Raw genomic sequence first — 18,495 nt, 5'->3', positions numbered from 1 at the left:
GACCTTGCCTGACAAAGGTCAAAAAAAAAAAAAAAAAAAAAAGGGAACCTAAGAGATCACCCTCAGTTAAAGGGTGGATTGGATTAAATGTGTAGGCCCTTGCCTGACAAAGGTCAGGAAAAAGAAAGGGAACCTAAGATAAGAAGTTGCCCTCAGTTGGAGGGTGGATTGGAGGATCATCCTCAATGGGAGGATAGATTAAAGATGGGTAAATTAAATAAACTGGTAACAGTTAATAAATGAGGTATTAGTATTCAGTAAAGAAAAAGACAAAGGTATGTAAAATAAAAATGTTTGGTTACATTTATATAGGGTAGGTTATTGAATTTTGTGAGTCATCTCTAAAAACTTTTGGCAAAAGCCTGGCCTTTCCACTTTGCATCTACAGAATTACAAGGAGTGGGTATGGCTGTAGCCCCTGAGTGTAGCTCAAAACTTCTCTAATGAAGAAATGACGAGGGACATACAGGACTTTTTCAACCTTTAGTTTTAATTAAAAGATTGACTGGAGTTTTCTGTTAAAGAAGTTTCAGTTCAACAAACTAATCATAACCTAGGCAAGGAGAGATATGTATGCATGGTCTGTGTGTATGGACGTGGCCACGTCAGTATGTATGAAGTGTGAAATGTAAATGCGTGAATGTTGACAAAAGCAACTGTTCTAATTGCCTTGGATATGATTAAAGGGATACTTAAATCCCTTCAAACAGTTAAAAACTACCTAAATCGATTTAGATATAGCCAAAAGAAACATCCAGTCAGTCGGTTAATATTTTAACAAAAAAATTCAAGTTAAGCCCTCAGAGCCAGTCAGAGAGAGAGAGAGAGAGAGAGAGAGAGAGAGAGAGAGAGAGAGAGAGAGAGAGAGAGAGAGAAAGAGAGGTTTTTTCAGGGAACTGTCCTGCTGCTTTGGCAGGCCCCCACCCCCAAAGGTGTCTGTGTAGATGCAAATTAGGCCTTGTCAGTTCAGATGCAAACGAGGCCTTGTCAGCTAGTGAGAGCTACAGGTTAGAGAAAAAAAAAAAAAAGAAAAAAAAAAAAAGGACTATTTGGGACATAGTATAGTTTACAATCCTTAAATGATTCTCAAAGGTACTTAATGGTTATGTCCCTTTTAAAGGACATCTACTAATACTTTAAATAGTGATCCCAATTCACCTAGATAGTTGACTAAGGAGGGTAGACAAATCCTTCTACTGTTATGGTCCAACTTCAACAGTTCAAACAAAATTTAAAAATAAGAGGGAGTAATGTCCCCAGTCTCCACATGATTCATTAAATAATCCACTCCTCATTTAAATATTTATAAAATATAAATGCCAGTGAGGAATCTGCTTCAGACAGATTCTGACATAATGAAAGTTAAATAACTATTACTCAGGCCAAATGGAAACATCCATACACTAGACAGTAGAGAAGACCCTAATTTGGGGTCGAGGGCATGTTTGTGTTTTCTTACAGGAAAAGAATAAAGCTTCAGTAGCGGTCACAACATCTGGTGAGATGCATGGAGCAGAAAAAACTGGACCTGAGACCGTGGGAGCCTGCTCAAGCCAGTTCGAGATCTCCTAAATCAGTGCTCCTGACCCTTGATGTCATCAAATCTACAGCCCGAGAAAGAAATAAAACAGTCAGTTCGAGATTTCCAGTGTCTCATCAGGCTTGCTACATCAACCTCCTGGACCCGTGAGTTTTCATCCCAAAGCCAACAAAACTGGAAGATTAGCAGCTAGCCTTTGATACACCTTAAAACAACAGAATTCATTTTGCCAGCTTTTCCCTTTGGGGGAAAAAAGACCCATTTAAAACATTTGGACATTGGTATGGACTGTAATGAATGGCAAAAGCCTTTTTTTCAGTATTTGAACAGGACATGGTCACTTGAAATATCAGACTCGGTAGTTCCTGTTTCTGGAATCACAGTGTGTTTTTCTGGAGAAATGTGGTTTGTCCTGGTGCGACAAAAAGACTTTGACTCGGGTTGCATGTTCGGCTAATACTACTGACATTAAATCGACAGACTACATCACCACAGGAACAAATTGGTACTCTGTAAATAGTGCAACAAGCCTCTTGTTCATATTTTTTATAATGCTACATGTGTAACATCAATGATTGTACCTAATATATCTGTGCAAGTGCACTCTCTAATGCTTTCCTAAGTAGATCTTAAAATGATTGTAAACTTTATCACTGTTTTGACCTTCAAATTGTAACTATAAATCACCCTTGTAGCAAAGAAAGGCTGGTGGTAGAATGCTAAGGCCCAGATCGGGGGATGGGCAGGTGACAGAGAGGTGCTATGTCAGTGGGGGTCCTAGGAATGGTAACAGTGGCAGTAGGCATTCTGGCTTCATGCTGAGTTCAAAGTGCCTTAGCCCATGGCAATCCCGATAGCCATAAAGCCTTATTACAAATGATTTTAAGGGTGGGGCTACTTCAATGACGGGCAACTTGTGGGGAAGACCCACTCCCACCTAACAGGGGTTCAAGGTCCCCCAAAGACGGGCCAGGGAGGGTGACCCTACTTGACCTAAGACAGGAGTGCCTCATTTAAAAATAAAAAGGGGTGAATTGTGGGGACACCAGACCTTGAGCAGAAACCCACTTCCCCTTCGGCCTGGGAGCAGGCATCTATGTAATGTTTACTGAAAACAATTCAGTGCTTTAAAGCTTGATAGGGCTCAGATAAGGGCTGGCTCACTGAAATACCATGCCTTCCACACCTCCTATGGCTAGATGCCTCTTCCTGCCCCCTGTGGTGTCTCCCCGATTCTGGGGCCGGAGATTAAACCACCAGCCAGGAGGGTGAGAAGTGGAAAGAATGGTATGTAAATGGATGGCAAAAGTCCTTAAAAAGGAAAGCTCTTTTTTCTTGGAGAGACTTCTCCAGAGATTTCGCCAGAGACTTCTCCTGAGAGCTCTCCTAAGCGGACTGGGGTCTCCTCCTAAGCTGACTTGGGAAGCATAAAGTTTTCTTAAAGCAACCGACCGGTCTCTGTGTCATCTATCCCGACCACCTCGCTACATTCTCGGATGCAGGCTGCACAGCAGGTGCGACAGACAGCCATGACTATAACTGGAGGTTGGTATCAAGTAAAACACTATGGTTCCTTTTAGCTACATGTTTCTGTCTCTTATGCCTTATCTCCCTTTTAAATAGGTGACGTGTGACAAATCAATATGTATAGGCAAAGCAGACAATTCCACTATGTTTGGAGACAGCCATGTGGAACACATGATGAACCTTGGTTATTTCCACCCAGAGAATCCCCACTTTGTTTTTCTTGTTCAAAGCAGAGGTGGGAAGCCTGTGGGAAACCAGATTAGGTGAGGCTTCTTAGTCATATTAATCTTTAGAAGGGTTTGGGTGTACCATAAGAGACTTCATGTATGACATGTTCAAATTCCACTGTGATTAAGCAGCAGTGGGAGAGTGTAGAAACAGAGATTTTTGTTATGGACTGCTTTGCTGAGTGGCCACATTGCTTACATCTGCAGGCATGTGCATCATAATATCATCTGTTTTGGTCAAAAGCCAGAATAGCTTAGCCATATGAGAAAGGTCTATGTCTTTTTCCTTTCACTATTGTGAGAAATAGCATCTCAGAGTTATTTATCAAATAATTCCTCAGCTTGGACTGGGCTCCTCAACTCTGTATTTGGACTGAGTGTGGTTTTCTGTAATGGCTCCATCTGTTGGAAAATTCCTTGACTCAGGGTGAAAACTACAATCATCTGTGTATAGGGATAAATAGAATGTAGTTAGGTATTATGTTGGCTTAGTAAAGTGGTATTTGAATGTTCTTCTCCAAGACACATGACCTCACTAATTTTGGAGAGTTGGCTAAGTGTCCAGTACTAGGTATGATTTCCCTCTTGTTAATTGTGTTTTAAGTCAAAGATCCAGAGAAACAGGGATTTGCTGTGAGATTGTATCTCCTGGAAATGTCAGAGAAACTACACTCATGATGTCTGACCAACATGGCTGCCCAAACATCAAGTGAATAAGGACAGCACTAGTAGATATGGTAACTTGGGAGGGGAAGAGCTCACAAGGCCTCAATCATACACAAAAACCATAACTAAGTAATGCTGACACTGATTCTACAATACCAGATGATCATCCCTGAAATATGTACTTGGAAGTGATATTATACATTCTAAGCAGCTTGTATTTATATGTTAGGAATATACAGGTATATGTACATGCACACACACACACTCACACACACACACACACACACACACACAGAGAGAGAGAGAAAGAGAGAGAGAGGTAACAAAGAAAAAGTCTATGAACTTGAAAGAGACCAAAAAGGGGTACATGGGAGGGTTTGGAGGGAGGAGGGGGGAAATGATGTAATTATAATTATAATATTAAAATTAAAATTAAAAAAAGTTAAACAGGCAAAAAAGAACAAGTTCCCAACCCGAAAAGAATGACTCAATGCCAGACCATTTTGTCTCAGTAATTTCTTTCACATAAATAAACGAGGTAATTATAAGAGATATTTGTGAGTTGAAGAACTTTCTGCAGAAGATGATGCCTGCATGAGAGACGTTGTAAGGAGGATGCATTTGCAGAGCGAATACAGATGCTCAGTGTGCTAGCAGCTGCTTTCTTTCCTGGCTGAGGCACCCTTGATGTGAGCTCCTTCAGTCGATTAACGTCACCTTGGATTAAATTAATTGGCTGTACCCAATCCCTGGGTGGACATCATGCTAATTTTAAATCCAAAGACACTTGTTTCTTTACATGAAATGAAGCAGGTTGTATATCCAGTGATGTTTATATGAACACTCAAACTACTTCCTCTTTTCTTCATAAGGAAGGGTTCAGGTTCTGGTAAGTACAAAACTATTTAAACTATTTCTCCTAAAAATTATGCTTTGCTCATTTTATCTTGCTTTCCCTTCATATGTAGATTACAAACCTGTTTTATTGTTAACCATCAGAATAATAAATGTCGGTAATAATTTCTGGTAATCAAGTCTGACAGCAGTCTTTGCAGTATGTATGCTGATATTGAACTAAATTTCCAGTTTAGTGAAATATGAGGAAAGTTTATTTTATTTGTGCTTATAATAACACAATATATTTATTATAGAAAACTGCAATGCATTAAGGAAAAGAACTCATTGATAATTCAAGTGTTGTGACTGCCACAGTAAATAACTGCTATGTATTTCCTTTGGGTCTCTTTTCCCTGCTGTCCAACATTGCTGTGCAAATTTGTGATGAAATGAATTAGTTTCACTCCAATGTCATCTGTGAATTGCCCTGAGAATAAACATTCTGGTTTTACCAGTTTTCTATATCATCCTTCCTCAACTGCCTGGATTCCTACCGAGTGGCAGAAAATTCGATTGAAAATACAGTAGTATATGATTAGTGAAATGACACGTGTCCTTTAGATCCACCATTTATTTTGTCAGATGGGTGGAGGACCAGATGCATCGTGTTGGTAGAGGCAATTGCTCAGGTCTGAGTACCACAGAGTTAAATGTATTGTTGACTGAGACCCATCACAAGGCAGACAAGCTTAACTGTGTCTATACTTAGTGAACCAAAGGGTATTATATTTTCCTCCTTAATCTATCAAAGTATTAATAACTGCTCCATTGTCTAACTTTTGGCAATGCAAAAGTTCTGAACAGAGGAGGGAACCTATCGATAGCAAGATATTCCATCAATAGCAACCAATTTCAGTGTAAATTGGGCTGGAGGCAAATACATTCTGTTAGCCAGCTCCCTTGCTAGCTCCAGCAAGTCAGTGGAGGAATGAAGTAGGTCTCAAGATTCCAGTTTTCTTATTACCTCTATCTGCACTTGTTCTCAGTGCAAACTGAGTGAATTAAACCATGTTAGGCTACTTGTTTGTTTTTTTGGTAAGTCCAAAGTTTATTATCCCAAACTCAGAGGGTATATGTTTGAGAATGCTTGTAAGAAAACTTTTTCCATGCAAACTTTGAATAGTTTTATAAATCAGGAAAGAAGCACAATTGTCAAAAGGCACATTTCTCCATCAAGACTTGCCTTGTGTGTGGTGGCTATGCACATGCTGCACTGGTTTCCCATTCCTCCTGAGGATGTCTCTACCACTCTGCATCTGGCATCTTCTCTGGGAAGTGTTACCTTCTATTTATTGCCTTTAATCTGGGCTAGACATCCATCTTTAGGATTTCCTTGGCACTCTGACACACCATTAATTCTGACACACCATCAGTTCATGGATTCTCAGAAAGGAGTCTGACCCACTTTCTTGGAAAGGAATTTGGTTTGAAACTCCTTCCCCAGTGATTGCACTGTGCACTGAATGAAGACAGATGTTTTATTTAATGTAAATGCTGAGTCTTCATTAAGTTTTGTGTTACACACAGAGGGACTACATTAGCATGGGCTCTTAAGCCTTACTTTCATGAGTACAAAATCACACAGCTCCATAAAACCTTCCCCGAGTGACTTATTCCACTGCTGGCTGGCTGGTAGCCTTCAGCTTGCCTTTAATGGATTAGACTCAAAACAGGGCTGGCAGTAAAGAAATAAGGAAAAGGTTGGGGAGGATTCTAGTTCTCTCTGCTGTGGGTTTTGTCTTACATCTTCTCCTGTTTTGTGCCAATAAACTTTTCTGTATTGTATATTAGCCCAAATCAAAGAAACATAAAACTTTTCAAAACTCTTCACATATGTACAAATCCGTTCCCCAAATCTCACCAAGTTAGCAGCATTTCAAACAGTGAGATGCAGACTAGTAATAGCTACATCTTCACAATGCTCTTATGAAGTGATATATTCCATTTTTCTAGAATGAGGTAAAATGTATCTCAAATACATATTCATAAATTTTCAAATAAACATGTAAATGAACTAACCTAAAATAATTTGTGGCAAAGAGCTCTGAAGTCCTGTGTTTAAGTGGTGAAAAAGTTTAAAAATATGTTAATTGTACATATTTATGGAATGCAGTGTGGCCTCTCAATCCAATAGAATACATAATGATCAGACCAAGGTGAATGGTTTAACTAGCTCCTTAGACATTTGCCATTCTTTTTTGTTGGAAAGACATAACATCTCTGCTAACTATCTAAATTATTCTATTACCTGTCAGTCATAGTGACTAGAACAAACTGGAGTCATTTTTCCTGTCCATTTGTAATTATAACCTGGTGAAGCAGCCATGTACTTTCTTTTTTTAAATAAAATTTTATTTAAATTCAAAACAATCTTATTTTGCATACCAATCCCAGTTCCCTCTTCCTCCCATCCTCCCATGCCCCCCATCAATCCCCCAATCCCAGGCCCTATCCACTCCTCATGGGGATCATCAAAGTCTTTCACATTTGGGTCAGGATCTAAGCTTCACCCTTGTATCTAGGCTGAGAGAATATCCCTCCATAGGGAATGGGCTCCCAAAGCCCATTCGTGCACTAAGGATAAATACTGGTTCCACTGCCAGAGGAGGGAAAAGAGATTAAGTAGGCTTCCCAAGGTCAGGTCAGAGATTGTAAGAGGATGAGAAGAGGCTTCTTCAGTTTTGCTGACTATTGCAAAGCCGGATTTCCCAGCTCCTGGTGCACATGCGGGCTAGGGCTACCCTTATTATCTTAAAGACTATAATCATTTTACGTTTCCAGGGAAGTAAAAAGGGGCAACAAGTAATATCTATGTTGATAACAGAATTTTTTCTGAATTCCACATAAATATTTGCAAGTCACTTGGGAGATGTACAAAGAGTCTTAGACAATTACTTCCAAATATTTATGTAGATAATTTGGGCTAGATTTACAGTGCAAACATGCCTTTTACTATCTCTATACTACCAATTAAATATATTTTATTTAATTTGTCTTCAAGGCTTGAGGGCTGTCTTATACTTTCAAAGGCAATAATAATTAAAATGAATTAAAACAACAGAAACACCCACAATACACTATAAAGGAAGACCCAGCCAGATAAAGCCCTTCCAAAGCTGCTAATTTTGTCAGTGAGATTCTGGGGTCAAGGAACTGCTCTGTGGCTTACTAACAGTGCCTCTTCTTCCATTCCCTCTGAGGTTTTTGTTTTAGAACTGGTGGTGCACACAGCGGTCAGATGGTAGTGTTTTCATCATTTCATAGTAATTTAATCATTTATTCAGTGAGTGGTTCTCAACGTAAGTTTCACGACAGATGGTTTACTGCATTTCCTAATTTTCTGAGGAAGCATCTGATTCTATTTTAACATACCTGTTGCATTTTTTACTTACTGATACATGTTCCTCTAGATACACTCATACCCTTCTATCCAATCAATCTGAACTTTAAACCTTGCCTTTCCCCTCTCTAATCCCATTGTCAGGCCATGAATGATTAAATTGATGAATTGCTAAACTCTTAACTTTTCTTGTTGGAGGGACTCTGATTTGTGTCTCTTTTGTGAATTTTTGAAATCCTACAATATTTTTTAATTTTAAAGATTTACATAGTTTAATAACATTAAAAAATGGGGCTGAGGCTGATGCTCAGTTATTTAATATCTAAGTGCCCCTGGCTTAGATCCCTAGTATTGAAAACCAAACTGGAAATGAAGCAATCCCACCAATATCATTGTTTGAGTTTCTTTCCAGCCGGATCCCACAACCAATTAGCCCCAAATAAACACACAAAGATTTATATTAATTTATAAACTGGTTGGCCGATGGCTTAGGCTTTTTATTGGTTAGTTCTCTTTTCATTATTAACCCATTCCTATTAGTCCACATATTGCCACGAAGCTGTGGCTTACCCGCAATCGAGCATGTTACTCCTTCGGCAACATGGCATCTCTTTGCCACCTCTCTCTGCCTTCCTCTCCCCAAGCTTCCCTTCCCCTGGTCTGGTAGCCCTGTTTATCTTCCTGCCTGGCTATTGGCCAATCAGTGTTTTATTCATCAACCAATAAGAGAAACATATATACAGAAGGACATCCCCCATTAATCCTGTGGTACCTAGCATCAGCTTTCATCCTCATTCTGAGATCATTCAGACCAGTCTCTGTTGGCTCTCATAGTCAGTTCCTTGCTGGGATCCACAGTAACCTTGGTGTAGGTGTGGTGTATCTGTGGATCGATACCTGTAATTTTAAGTAATTTTCTGTGGAGTGCCAATAACTGCTGGAGGTGGGTGTGTGTCCAGACACATGGAGGTCCCTGAGTCCTTGGGAAGCGATGCAAGTGGGTGGCCACACAGGATCTCAGGAGATCATTTACAGCATGTGTAATGCAACAAAATGGAACAAGTAGCAGAATTTCTTGCCAAGTAGGTCTCTTTCTTGGCAATGTTTGGCCAGTATCATTTAAAAGTTTTACTCATTTTCCCAGCTTGGCCTGAAAGATTAAGAGCGGTGTCACGTGTGCAAGCTCCTTGTTAATTCTCTGTTCGGTTAGGTAGCATTTCTATCCAGCCTGGAATGCGCACATCGTAACCAGCAAGAATCGGTGGCCTCTGCTGGGTTGAATGCCGGTAAAGTCTACTTCTAATGTCCGAATGGGCAGGATCCCTGTTTCTGTGACAGCAAGACGGCTTAGGTCCCTGCTTGAGGTTGTTACAAGCTTTCATCTCCGGTCCAGATTGTATTCTTTTATTTTATGTGCATCTGTGTTTTGCCTACATGCATATCTGTGTGAGGGGCTCAGATGTTGGAGTTATACAGTTGTGAGCTGCCACGTGGGTCCTGGGAATGGAATCCGGCTCTTCTAGAAGAGCAATCAGTGCTCTTAATTGCTGAGCCATCTCTCCAAACCCCAGTTTGTATTCTTTTGTATTCTAAAACCACAAGATGGAGGGGGCAAACAAGCAAGCGTTAGCACTACCATAGTCTCAGTGGTACAGCTACAGAACACTGTGGAAATAAGCCATTTTCCCTCCCTCTTTAGGTCTCATCCAAAATGAGTGAGACGCCTTCTACTAGTTTCTCCATGATTCATCCGATGTCTTCTGAAGGTCAAGTTCCTTCCCCTCGTCATGCAAACATCACTCGTCCTGTAGTGGCCAAACGCATCAGCTTCTACAAGAGCGGAGATCCCCAGTTTGGCGGTGTGAAGGTGGTAGTCAATTCTCGTTCCTTTAAGACCTTCGATGCTCTGCTGGACAATTTATCTAGGAAGGTGCCCCTGCCCTTCGGGGTGAGGAATATCAGCACGCCCCGTGGAAGGCACAGTATCACCAAGCTGGAGGAGCTGGAGGACGGGGAGTCCTATCTGTGTTCCCACAATAGGAAGGTGCTGCCAGTTGACCTGGACAAGGCCCGCAGGCGCCCGAGGCCCTGGCTCAGTAGCCGTTCTATAAGTACGCACGTGCACCTCGGCTCTGTTACTGCCGCAATGCCCACCACTGCTCCTGCCATGCTTCGCGCTCCCAGGAGGCTCGTGGTCTTCCGGAATGGTGACCCGAAGACCAGGCATGTGGTCCTTCTCAGCCGGAGAGTTACCCAGACCTTCGAGGCCTTTCTGCAGTATCTGACACAGGTCATGCAGTGTCCGGTGACCAAACTTTATGCCACAGATGGAAGAAAAGTGAGTATTTCAGTGTGTGTGTGTGTGTGTGTGTGTGTGTGTGTGTGTGTGTGTGTGTGTACACTTGTGCCTGTGTGTCTGTACGTGCATGTGTGCGTTCTAGTTGCCTTTGTTTTCTTGACAGAATTTGAGGGGTCATTGTGGTGGAAGGTTTCTGCTTTCTCCTCTTCTCTTGTTCTTGAACACTGACTTACAATGTTTCGTTAAAGAATACCATTTTTCATAGTATCCCTTGGAAGGGAGTGACCCAGAGTAGCGTTTTCCTCTCTATAAAAAGCATTTCCCTAGTATTCTTGTGCTGGGTCTGCAGGGTCTGTGGGGTCTGCAGTTAACAGAAAGTACACAAGAGATCACCTTTCAGACTTGATATCCCACAGGCCCTTGCTCAGGTGGTGCTGGATTGGCATGCACTTGGCTATAACTGCAGACTTTGGTGGGGAATATCACATTAATTTTAAAGATACTTTAGATATTCCAGAAAACAAGCTTGCCACTTTCTAGCTAATATGCAAGCTCATAATATGCAAGTGTCGATGGATGTTTATACCGGTTCCCTACCCTGTCTATTTTTGTGTGTATGACTGGCATCTAAAAAAATGCTTAGAGATCATTTCGTTTCAAGCCTGGGACGCTATCATATTGAGCTATTTAAAGTTATGAATATACCACAGGTAAGAAAAATACTTGCTCATGTGAGAACAGTGATTCTGGTTTCTTCTAGGTTCCTAGTCTCCAGGCAGTGATACTGAGCTCGGGAGCTGTGGTGGCAGCTGGAAGGGAGCCATTTAAACCTGGAAATTATGACATCCAAAAGTACTTGCTTCCTGCAAGGTTACCAGGGATCTCTCATCGTGTGTACCGGAAGAGTAAACCTTCCTTAGAAAAAAGAAAGAGTAAGTAACTTACAAATAGACCTTATTAGTTCTGAAAGGAGTTTTTTTCTTTTTGGTCTCACCAATAAAATATTATATTTAAAGTACCAGGTTCACTCATCACAAAAAAACAAAATATGAGAGTATTAAAAGTATTCCAAAATGAAATTGATTAAATTATAGTAGGAAATAGTCACAGATATCTGGTGACTTTTCTAAAGACTTTTCCAAATAATCAATAATACATATTTTTACATGGGTGAAGTATGCTTGTTTTTTTTTGTTTGTTTATTTGTTTGGTTAAACAAAATGTCACAATTTCTTGCTTTGGAAAGAGTTTTGTGGAACTGTGTATGTGACATCTGTGGTAGTCATAGGTTTTTGTCTGAATGAGCATTCATAGATGAGTTCAGCAATTTAGTAGTCTATATGTTAAAAAAAAGAAAACTAGATATATGCCCTCTCCCCTGAAGGTATTCCTGTAAAATCATCAATCCTTGGGAACATATTTTTGATTGAAATAAAGTAGTTCATGAAGACAGTTCATGCTAGTAACAATAATCTAATTTTTGAAAATTTTAGGATTTTATTAACAGTGTGGTATTGTCCTCAGGACAGGAGAAAAAGAGGGCATCTTGAGGCCCAAAATCGTGAGAGAGGCTAGCCCTGTTATTTACTGTGCTCATTTTTGCCAAGGAAATATATAAGGTCTGTGCTAGTGTGCTGATTGTCATTTGTACTTGAATTTTCATTCTCTTTAGAGTTGGAATAATCTTCATTTTAAGGAGTATTAATCCCTGTTCTTATCACTAGCTTGGCTGAAATAACTTATCACTTTCACCTGCTTTTGTTACTTAGATATACAGAACTTATACTACCAAACATGGCTACTTGCCTGCCTTTCTTACTTAGATATACAGAACTTATTCCACTATCCATGGCTGCTTTCCTGCCTTTGCTACTTAGATATACAGAACTCTGTTAGAGTCTAGTTTTAGTATTGGTAAGCAAATAAACCTCACAGCAAATGCTATATACTTCTTATTAATATTCCTTTATAAAGTTGTTAAAATTAAAATTATATGAATGTCTCCATTAAAGTATGAATAGCTTATTTTTTGATAGTGGTTTGAAAAAACCCCAGAAACTTCAGTAAGATTTCTCAAATAACCATTAATACATACAGTTTAGAAATACATCTGAAACATTTTATTGTAGGATACAGAAAAACAGAATTTTGTACTAATTTTTCCTTTTCTTCTCTCTTTGCTGCTTCTTCCTTGGGATATTTACAACCTCTCTGCTTTCCATGTTGTGTTTTGGCATGGCATCTTTTACTCTTAAAATCTTGAAAGTGAGCACACATATGCCTTCAGCCCTAGGCCCCAAGATTGAGTCCCTGGTGTCTGAGAAAACATATGACTGCTATTCAGAATATTCTGTGGCCCCAGAAAATTACTTGGCCTTAGAAAAACATGATTCTCAGAATCTATCAACGTATCCTTCTGATGATGGTGTTGAGAAGTCAATTATTTTTAATCAAGATGGCACTATGACAGTTGTGATGAAAGTTCGATTCAAGATAAAAGAAGAAGAAACTGTAAAGTGGACAACCACTGTCAATAGAGCTGGGCTTTCTAACAATGATGAAAAGAGTAAGAAAAGTAGTTATCCAGCAAGAACAGATGATCGATCATCTAGTTTGAAGCTTGCAGCGTGTTCATTGTCTGAGGACGTCACAGACACCACTCAGCAGGGCAGTTTGACAGAGGAAGAAAACACTCAAATGACAGTGCAGCAGGCTGACTCATGTATCTCTGCTGGTTGGGAGAATGCTTCAGCGGATGCAGACATTATTCAGGGATGCCAGAAACAAGTGAAACATTTCTATAGGCCCCCAACCCCTGGGCCAAGGAGAAGGAGACAGAAGAAGTCTGTGATAGGGACTGTCACTGTAGTATCTGAAACAGAGGTTCAGGAAAAGCAGTTTTCCTATAGTGAAGAAAGAGAGAGTGGAGAAAAATCTGAGTACCACATGTTTACACATTCTTGCAGTAAAATGTCATCAGTATCTAATAAACTTGTTCAGATCCATAGCAATGATGATGAATTGGAGCCAACATTAGAAAGAACAAATGAAAGTGGCCTGATCAAGTCAAACGCCATAAGTGCTGGTGCTATAGAAATTACAAGTCAGAAGGTCTTAAAGTTGTGCCATAACAATGGTTTACCATCCTCTGTTTCAGAGAACTCAGTTGTGGAGGAAGGCATTGTTGGTAGTGTAGTATCAGACAAAGATGGTACCAAGCATTTCAGAATGTATGGTAACACCAATGACAAGTTCAGTTCTATTTCAGCAGATAGAACTCTTTCCTCAGGTGAAAACTGGGGAACTGACAACAGTATTTCTGAGGTTCCTTCTGTTGAATCTTGTACTGAATTTGCTCATTGTGGCTTAGCAGAACTTCGAGAAAACAGAAAGAATGGTTTATCCTCTTTTCCCAGCAGAAAGAAGAAGAAATCTCCACAGCAAATGATAAATTCCAGGTATAAGAAAAAAGCGATCGAAACCAAAGGAACCTCTAATAAAGTTGGGAAAATAAATAGTGAAGGAACAATTGCACGGGGAATACTATCGCAAGATCCAGACAGTCCTCTTAAAAGAGGGAAACTTTGTGAGGAATGCCTTGATACAAGTGATACAGTAGTCGAATCAAGTAATTTTCCTCCTCAAAGTAATCTCAATATCAAAATTTCCAAGAATTTCCATAAAAATAAACTTAATGCTTTTCAAAATCCTAAGACTCAAAGACTTTTAGTCAAAAGGAAATCCAGACCAGTAAAGGTTGTAAGCTTAGGAGGACTCAGAAAACAAGAAACTGGTCAAGGAGATAAAGTATTTCTCCAGAGCAAGTCTAACCTTTTTAAAGGTAATTTGGAAAATCAAGGTTTGCTTAATGTGTTTAATATCCTTGAGGAAAACCAGAAAGTTTTCCACAGACCACAATCAGAAATGGAGGTAGTAACTGGAAATTTGCGAGGAGTGACAAAAAAGAGTTTAGTCCCAAAACTTAATGATTTGCACATAACTTTAAAAAACCAGAAAAAACAAAAGGTAGATAAATTGAAGTCAGGTGCTATAGTAAGTGAACAGCATGTTACAAACAGGGCAGATCTGTTAGCTTCTTTGAAAAAACCAGATTTTTCTGAGGGTATTCCCCATTATTCAGTTAAGAACTATGTACAGAGATGGTTACAGAACATAAATCAGTATCAAGATTTTGAGCATAGAAAGTCAGCCCCAATAAGCAAACATGGAAGTAATGTGGTAAATTATAACAGTAAAGGTTTTCCAGGAAATAATCTCCACACAACTTCTTCAAAAGGAAATAGTTTTGTTACGGAAAGTAATAAGCACAAACCTAAAAATGACAATAAAAATCAAGAGGCCGGTAAATCTCTTATTGCTAAAGACAATGGGGAAGCTCTTAGTAAACATGTCTGTGAGAGCCAGGATGGGTCTCTGCATGATTCTTACTTGGTTTCTCTACATGACCATTGCACCTTGTCACCAACCACTATCAATGACCACAGTACTAAAAGTCATTTATCCACTGAGAAGTCCAGACCAGAAGTGAGTCTTATTTACCAAGACATGAACCTAGCTACAAAAGGGCAAAGTATTGAGGCAGCCATTCAGGTAGATACTATGGGAGAGAATGTTCCAAAAAACTGCTTACCAGCCCTGTTGCTTCAGCACCTGGAAGCTTTTGTTCCTAATAATCATAAGAATCAGAATGGAATTGCTCAAACACCAGGTTCACTAGCAGATGTTGCATTCCCTTCTGCAGTATATAATTCATCCACTAATCTCCTTCTAGCTTGGCTCTTGGTACTAAACCTAAAGGGAAATGTGAATAGCTTCTGTCAGAGTGATGCTCATAAGATTACCAACAGATCTTCAGAAACAGTTGCGTTGTTGGAAGTTCTGAAGCACATTGCCATCACAGAGGAAGCTGATGACTTGAAGGCTGCTGTTGCCAACCTAGTGGAATCAACCAAAAATTGCTGTGAACCCAGTAAGAGAGAACAGGATACAGTACCAGCAAAATGTACTGCAGCCAGCATTCAGAGTGTTGTCAAGTGTAATGAAGATGAAAGAGCACAGAAGATGCTCTTGGATGAAGGCTTCTCCACCAGGGAGGACTGTGGCCCTGAGTTCTGTGTTTCAGAAATGATTGACAAGGCACGTAACTCTCCACCTGAGATGTGTACTGTGAATGTGACTGATCATCCAGAAGATACAGGTAACTCAAGCAATGGCTTTTTCACTAGTAAAAGCTATACTATAAGCCAGCCCTTCACAAATGATGCTTCTTTCCTAGGTGGGGCCTGTTTATTTACAGATGGTGTGTGTTCCCATAATGCTTGTGCTCAGAAGGGGAACATCAATGAGGCAGCTTGCTTGAGTGATGAGACTTACATTCCCACCAGAGTCTGCAAAACAATTGACTTTGTGAATTCAAAAGAAAACAAATGCAGTGATAATTTGGAATTAACTGAAGAACTCAAAACAGTTAATGACGTTCCAAAAGATCTAAATAGTTTGGCAGACCCTATGTATAAAAATGACTCTAATGTACCAATATCATCTCGAAATGTCAGTAACTTAAGCTCCTACGGTCTTTTCCTAAAAAAAACTGATCCAGATTTTGATAAGGAATGTAGTTCTCTAGAAGAATTTAAAAAATGCTCACTTAAGAAAATTGTGAATAAAAAGAAATATATGTCTTTTGATAAGGAAGAATCAAGGACGTCCGAAGAACCAGCATCAATAACCAATAGCATGACATCAGGTGAAAGAAATAACATTTCAGAATTAGAATCTTTTGAAGAATTAGAAAGCCAAGACCCAGACATTTTTAATATAAAAGTAAGTGCTAAAGAACAAACTATGGAGGAATCAATGCAAAAAGAATTAGAGGCTAACCTGAGTTTGAAATCGATACAGACATCATATGGGAATATTGTGGAAGAGGATGGAAGAAATATTGTGATTTCAGAGACAATTGGTAGGGGGAAGGTGATGCCACCATCTTTACATTTTTATTATGATTCTAATAAAAATACGGAAAAGGAGATCAGTGTAGAAGAAACTAAGGTGAGCGTTAAAATGATGGTAGAAAGCATGGAAAATGTAAATTACACAGAAACTGAAAGACATCTCAGAAGTCCTGTGGCTTTAGACTGGTCAGGTTATAGACCAGATGATAAGAGTGGACATCCTTACAAAACATCCATTGATGATCACAATGACAATGATACTGCCCGAGAGAAAGAGTACAATAGAGGAATTGTTAAAAGGGCAATAGAAAAGCTTTATGGCAAAGCTGAGATTATCAAACCACCATTTTTTCATGGGTCTATACACAGATCTCAAGTTTGTCCTTATAATCCTGTGGAAGTTCAGTGTGCTAAGAAAACAAATTTTTATGATTCTGAATGCCAGTCATTGGTCTCATCTGAACAGGTATCTAGAAGTTCACTCATGTTGCAGGAATTCCAGGAGGAAGATGAAGGTGACGTTAATGACACAAGAGACAGTTTGGGGGGCAATAACGTAGAACATGTTACAAAACCAGTTAAGCATGACAAGGAACTTATGGAAAAAGAGAAAGGAGAACTGATTGACAATGGCAAATGGCTCTTGCGGGAAAATCATTTGTGCAGGGTGTCACCTGACAATCCTGGCATGTATGGCAATGCAGACACCACATCAGTGGATACTTTAATTGATAAGAACAGCACCGAAGTGCCATATTCACATTTTGGAGACCTGGCTCCTGCTCCAACAATGGCTGAATTGTCCTCTTCAGAACTGGAGGAAATGACTCAACCCCTTGAAGTGAAATGCAATTATTTTAACTTTCCTCATGGTAGTGACTCTGAGCCTTTTTGTGAAGATTTTATAGATGTGCAGAATAAAACCCATCCTAAAGAGAGAATTTCAAACCATCACAGAGAGGAGAAGGGCAATTACCCATCGGAAAGAGTGTGTACATCTGTTACTCAAGTCTTTGCTCCTGCTGGTAATAAAGTCCACCCTGTAGGCAATGATGTTATTAAAACTCAGCCATTACCTGTAAGTAATATAACTCATGGTGCACTTCAGGAAGGAGACTCTTTGGATAAACTCTATGCTCTTTGTGGTCAACATTGTCCAATACTAACAGTTATTTTTCAACCTGTAAATGAGGAATATCGAGGATTTGCTTATCGTAAAGATTCTGATATTGAAAATTCTTTGGGTTTCCATTTATGGATGAAAATATACCCATTTCTGCTACAGTCAAACAAAAACATGCTCAGAGGTGAGAGCGATAATGTGAGTGTGAGCAAAGGACTTACTGATAATGCCACTGGTGATCTGTTTGATCAACTTTATATCAAAAACATGGTTGACTCAGTGGCTGAAAGAATGAAACACAAACATGTTGACTATTTGGACTTAGAGGAAGAAATTAATTTGAAGAAATTCCAATTATATTTAAAGAAAAGATTATCAGATCTCATGCATGCATCATTGCTAGTTGTAGATGATATGAATTCCATCACATTAAATCTTAGCAATTGTACAAATAACTTAAAAAATGTTGATGAGAATAACAACTTAACTAACAGATTCCAGAACTCAAGAACAAATCCCAACCGAGTAGTAACAGAAAATACCAGTTATCAGTTCCCCTTTGAACTGTTTGGTCTAGCTTATTTGTTAGATATTTGGCAAGTTGAGAAATCCTTAAATATTAGAAACAGAAATAAATTAGAAATACATTACATTTTATATGGTGAAATTCTTTTTATCTGGGAAGAGGAAAGCCAATTAAATGTAGTAGATATTGAGAGCAATAATGAGCGAGATGATTTATAGTTTCAGTATGAACTCAATCATTAGCTGTCAATATGTTTTCCCATAAAACCATATAGTGCATGGAATTGAACTTAGGAAAGATTCTCTCTACGAATTTTTTACTTTCAAAATGAGGATATCCCAGAAAACATACTCTTGGCTTTCTTCATTTTTTCAG

The 18,495-nt window shown here is 39.3% G+C and overlaps 1 protein-coding gene across 10 annotated transcripts in view; it reads left to right on the top strand.

Moving 5' to 3' along the window:
* Rp1 (RP1 axonemal microtubule associated) overlaps window positions 1–18,495 on the top strand; it is a 370,803-nt gene that overhangs the window by 35,537 nt on the left and 316,771 nt on the right. For all 10 annotated transcript variants that reach the window (XM_040741510.1, XM_040741511.1, XM_040741505.1 and 7 more), the window contains exons 2-3: window positions 9,897–10,535; window positions 11,257–11,428. In XM_040741510.1, the coding sequence (XP_040597444.1) occupies window positions 9,897–10,535; window positions 11,257–11,428 (811 nt within the window). The remainder of the gene's footprint in view (window positions 1–9,896; window positions 10,536–11,256; window positions 11,429–18,495) is intronic.

Source organism: Mesocricetus auratus, unplaced genomic scaffold (genome assembly GCF_017639785.1).
Source record: "Mesocricetus auratus isolate SY011 unplaced genomic scaffold, BCM_Maur_2.0 Super-Scaffold_6730, whole genome shotgun sequence".
Lineage (NCBI taxonomy): Eukaryota > Metazoa > Chordata > Mammalia > Rodentia > Cricetidae > Mesocricetus > Mesocricetus auratus.
The sequence above is the reverse complement of the archived record's forward strand: the minus strand, read 5'-3'. Positions and strand labels throughout refer to the sequence as shown.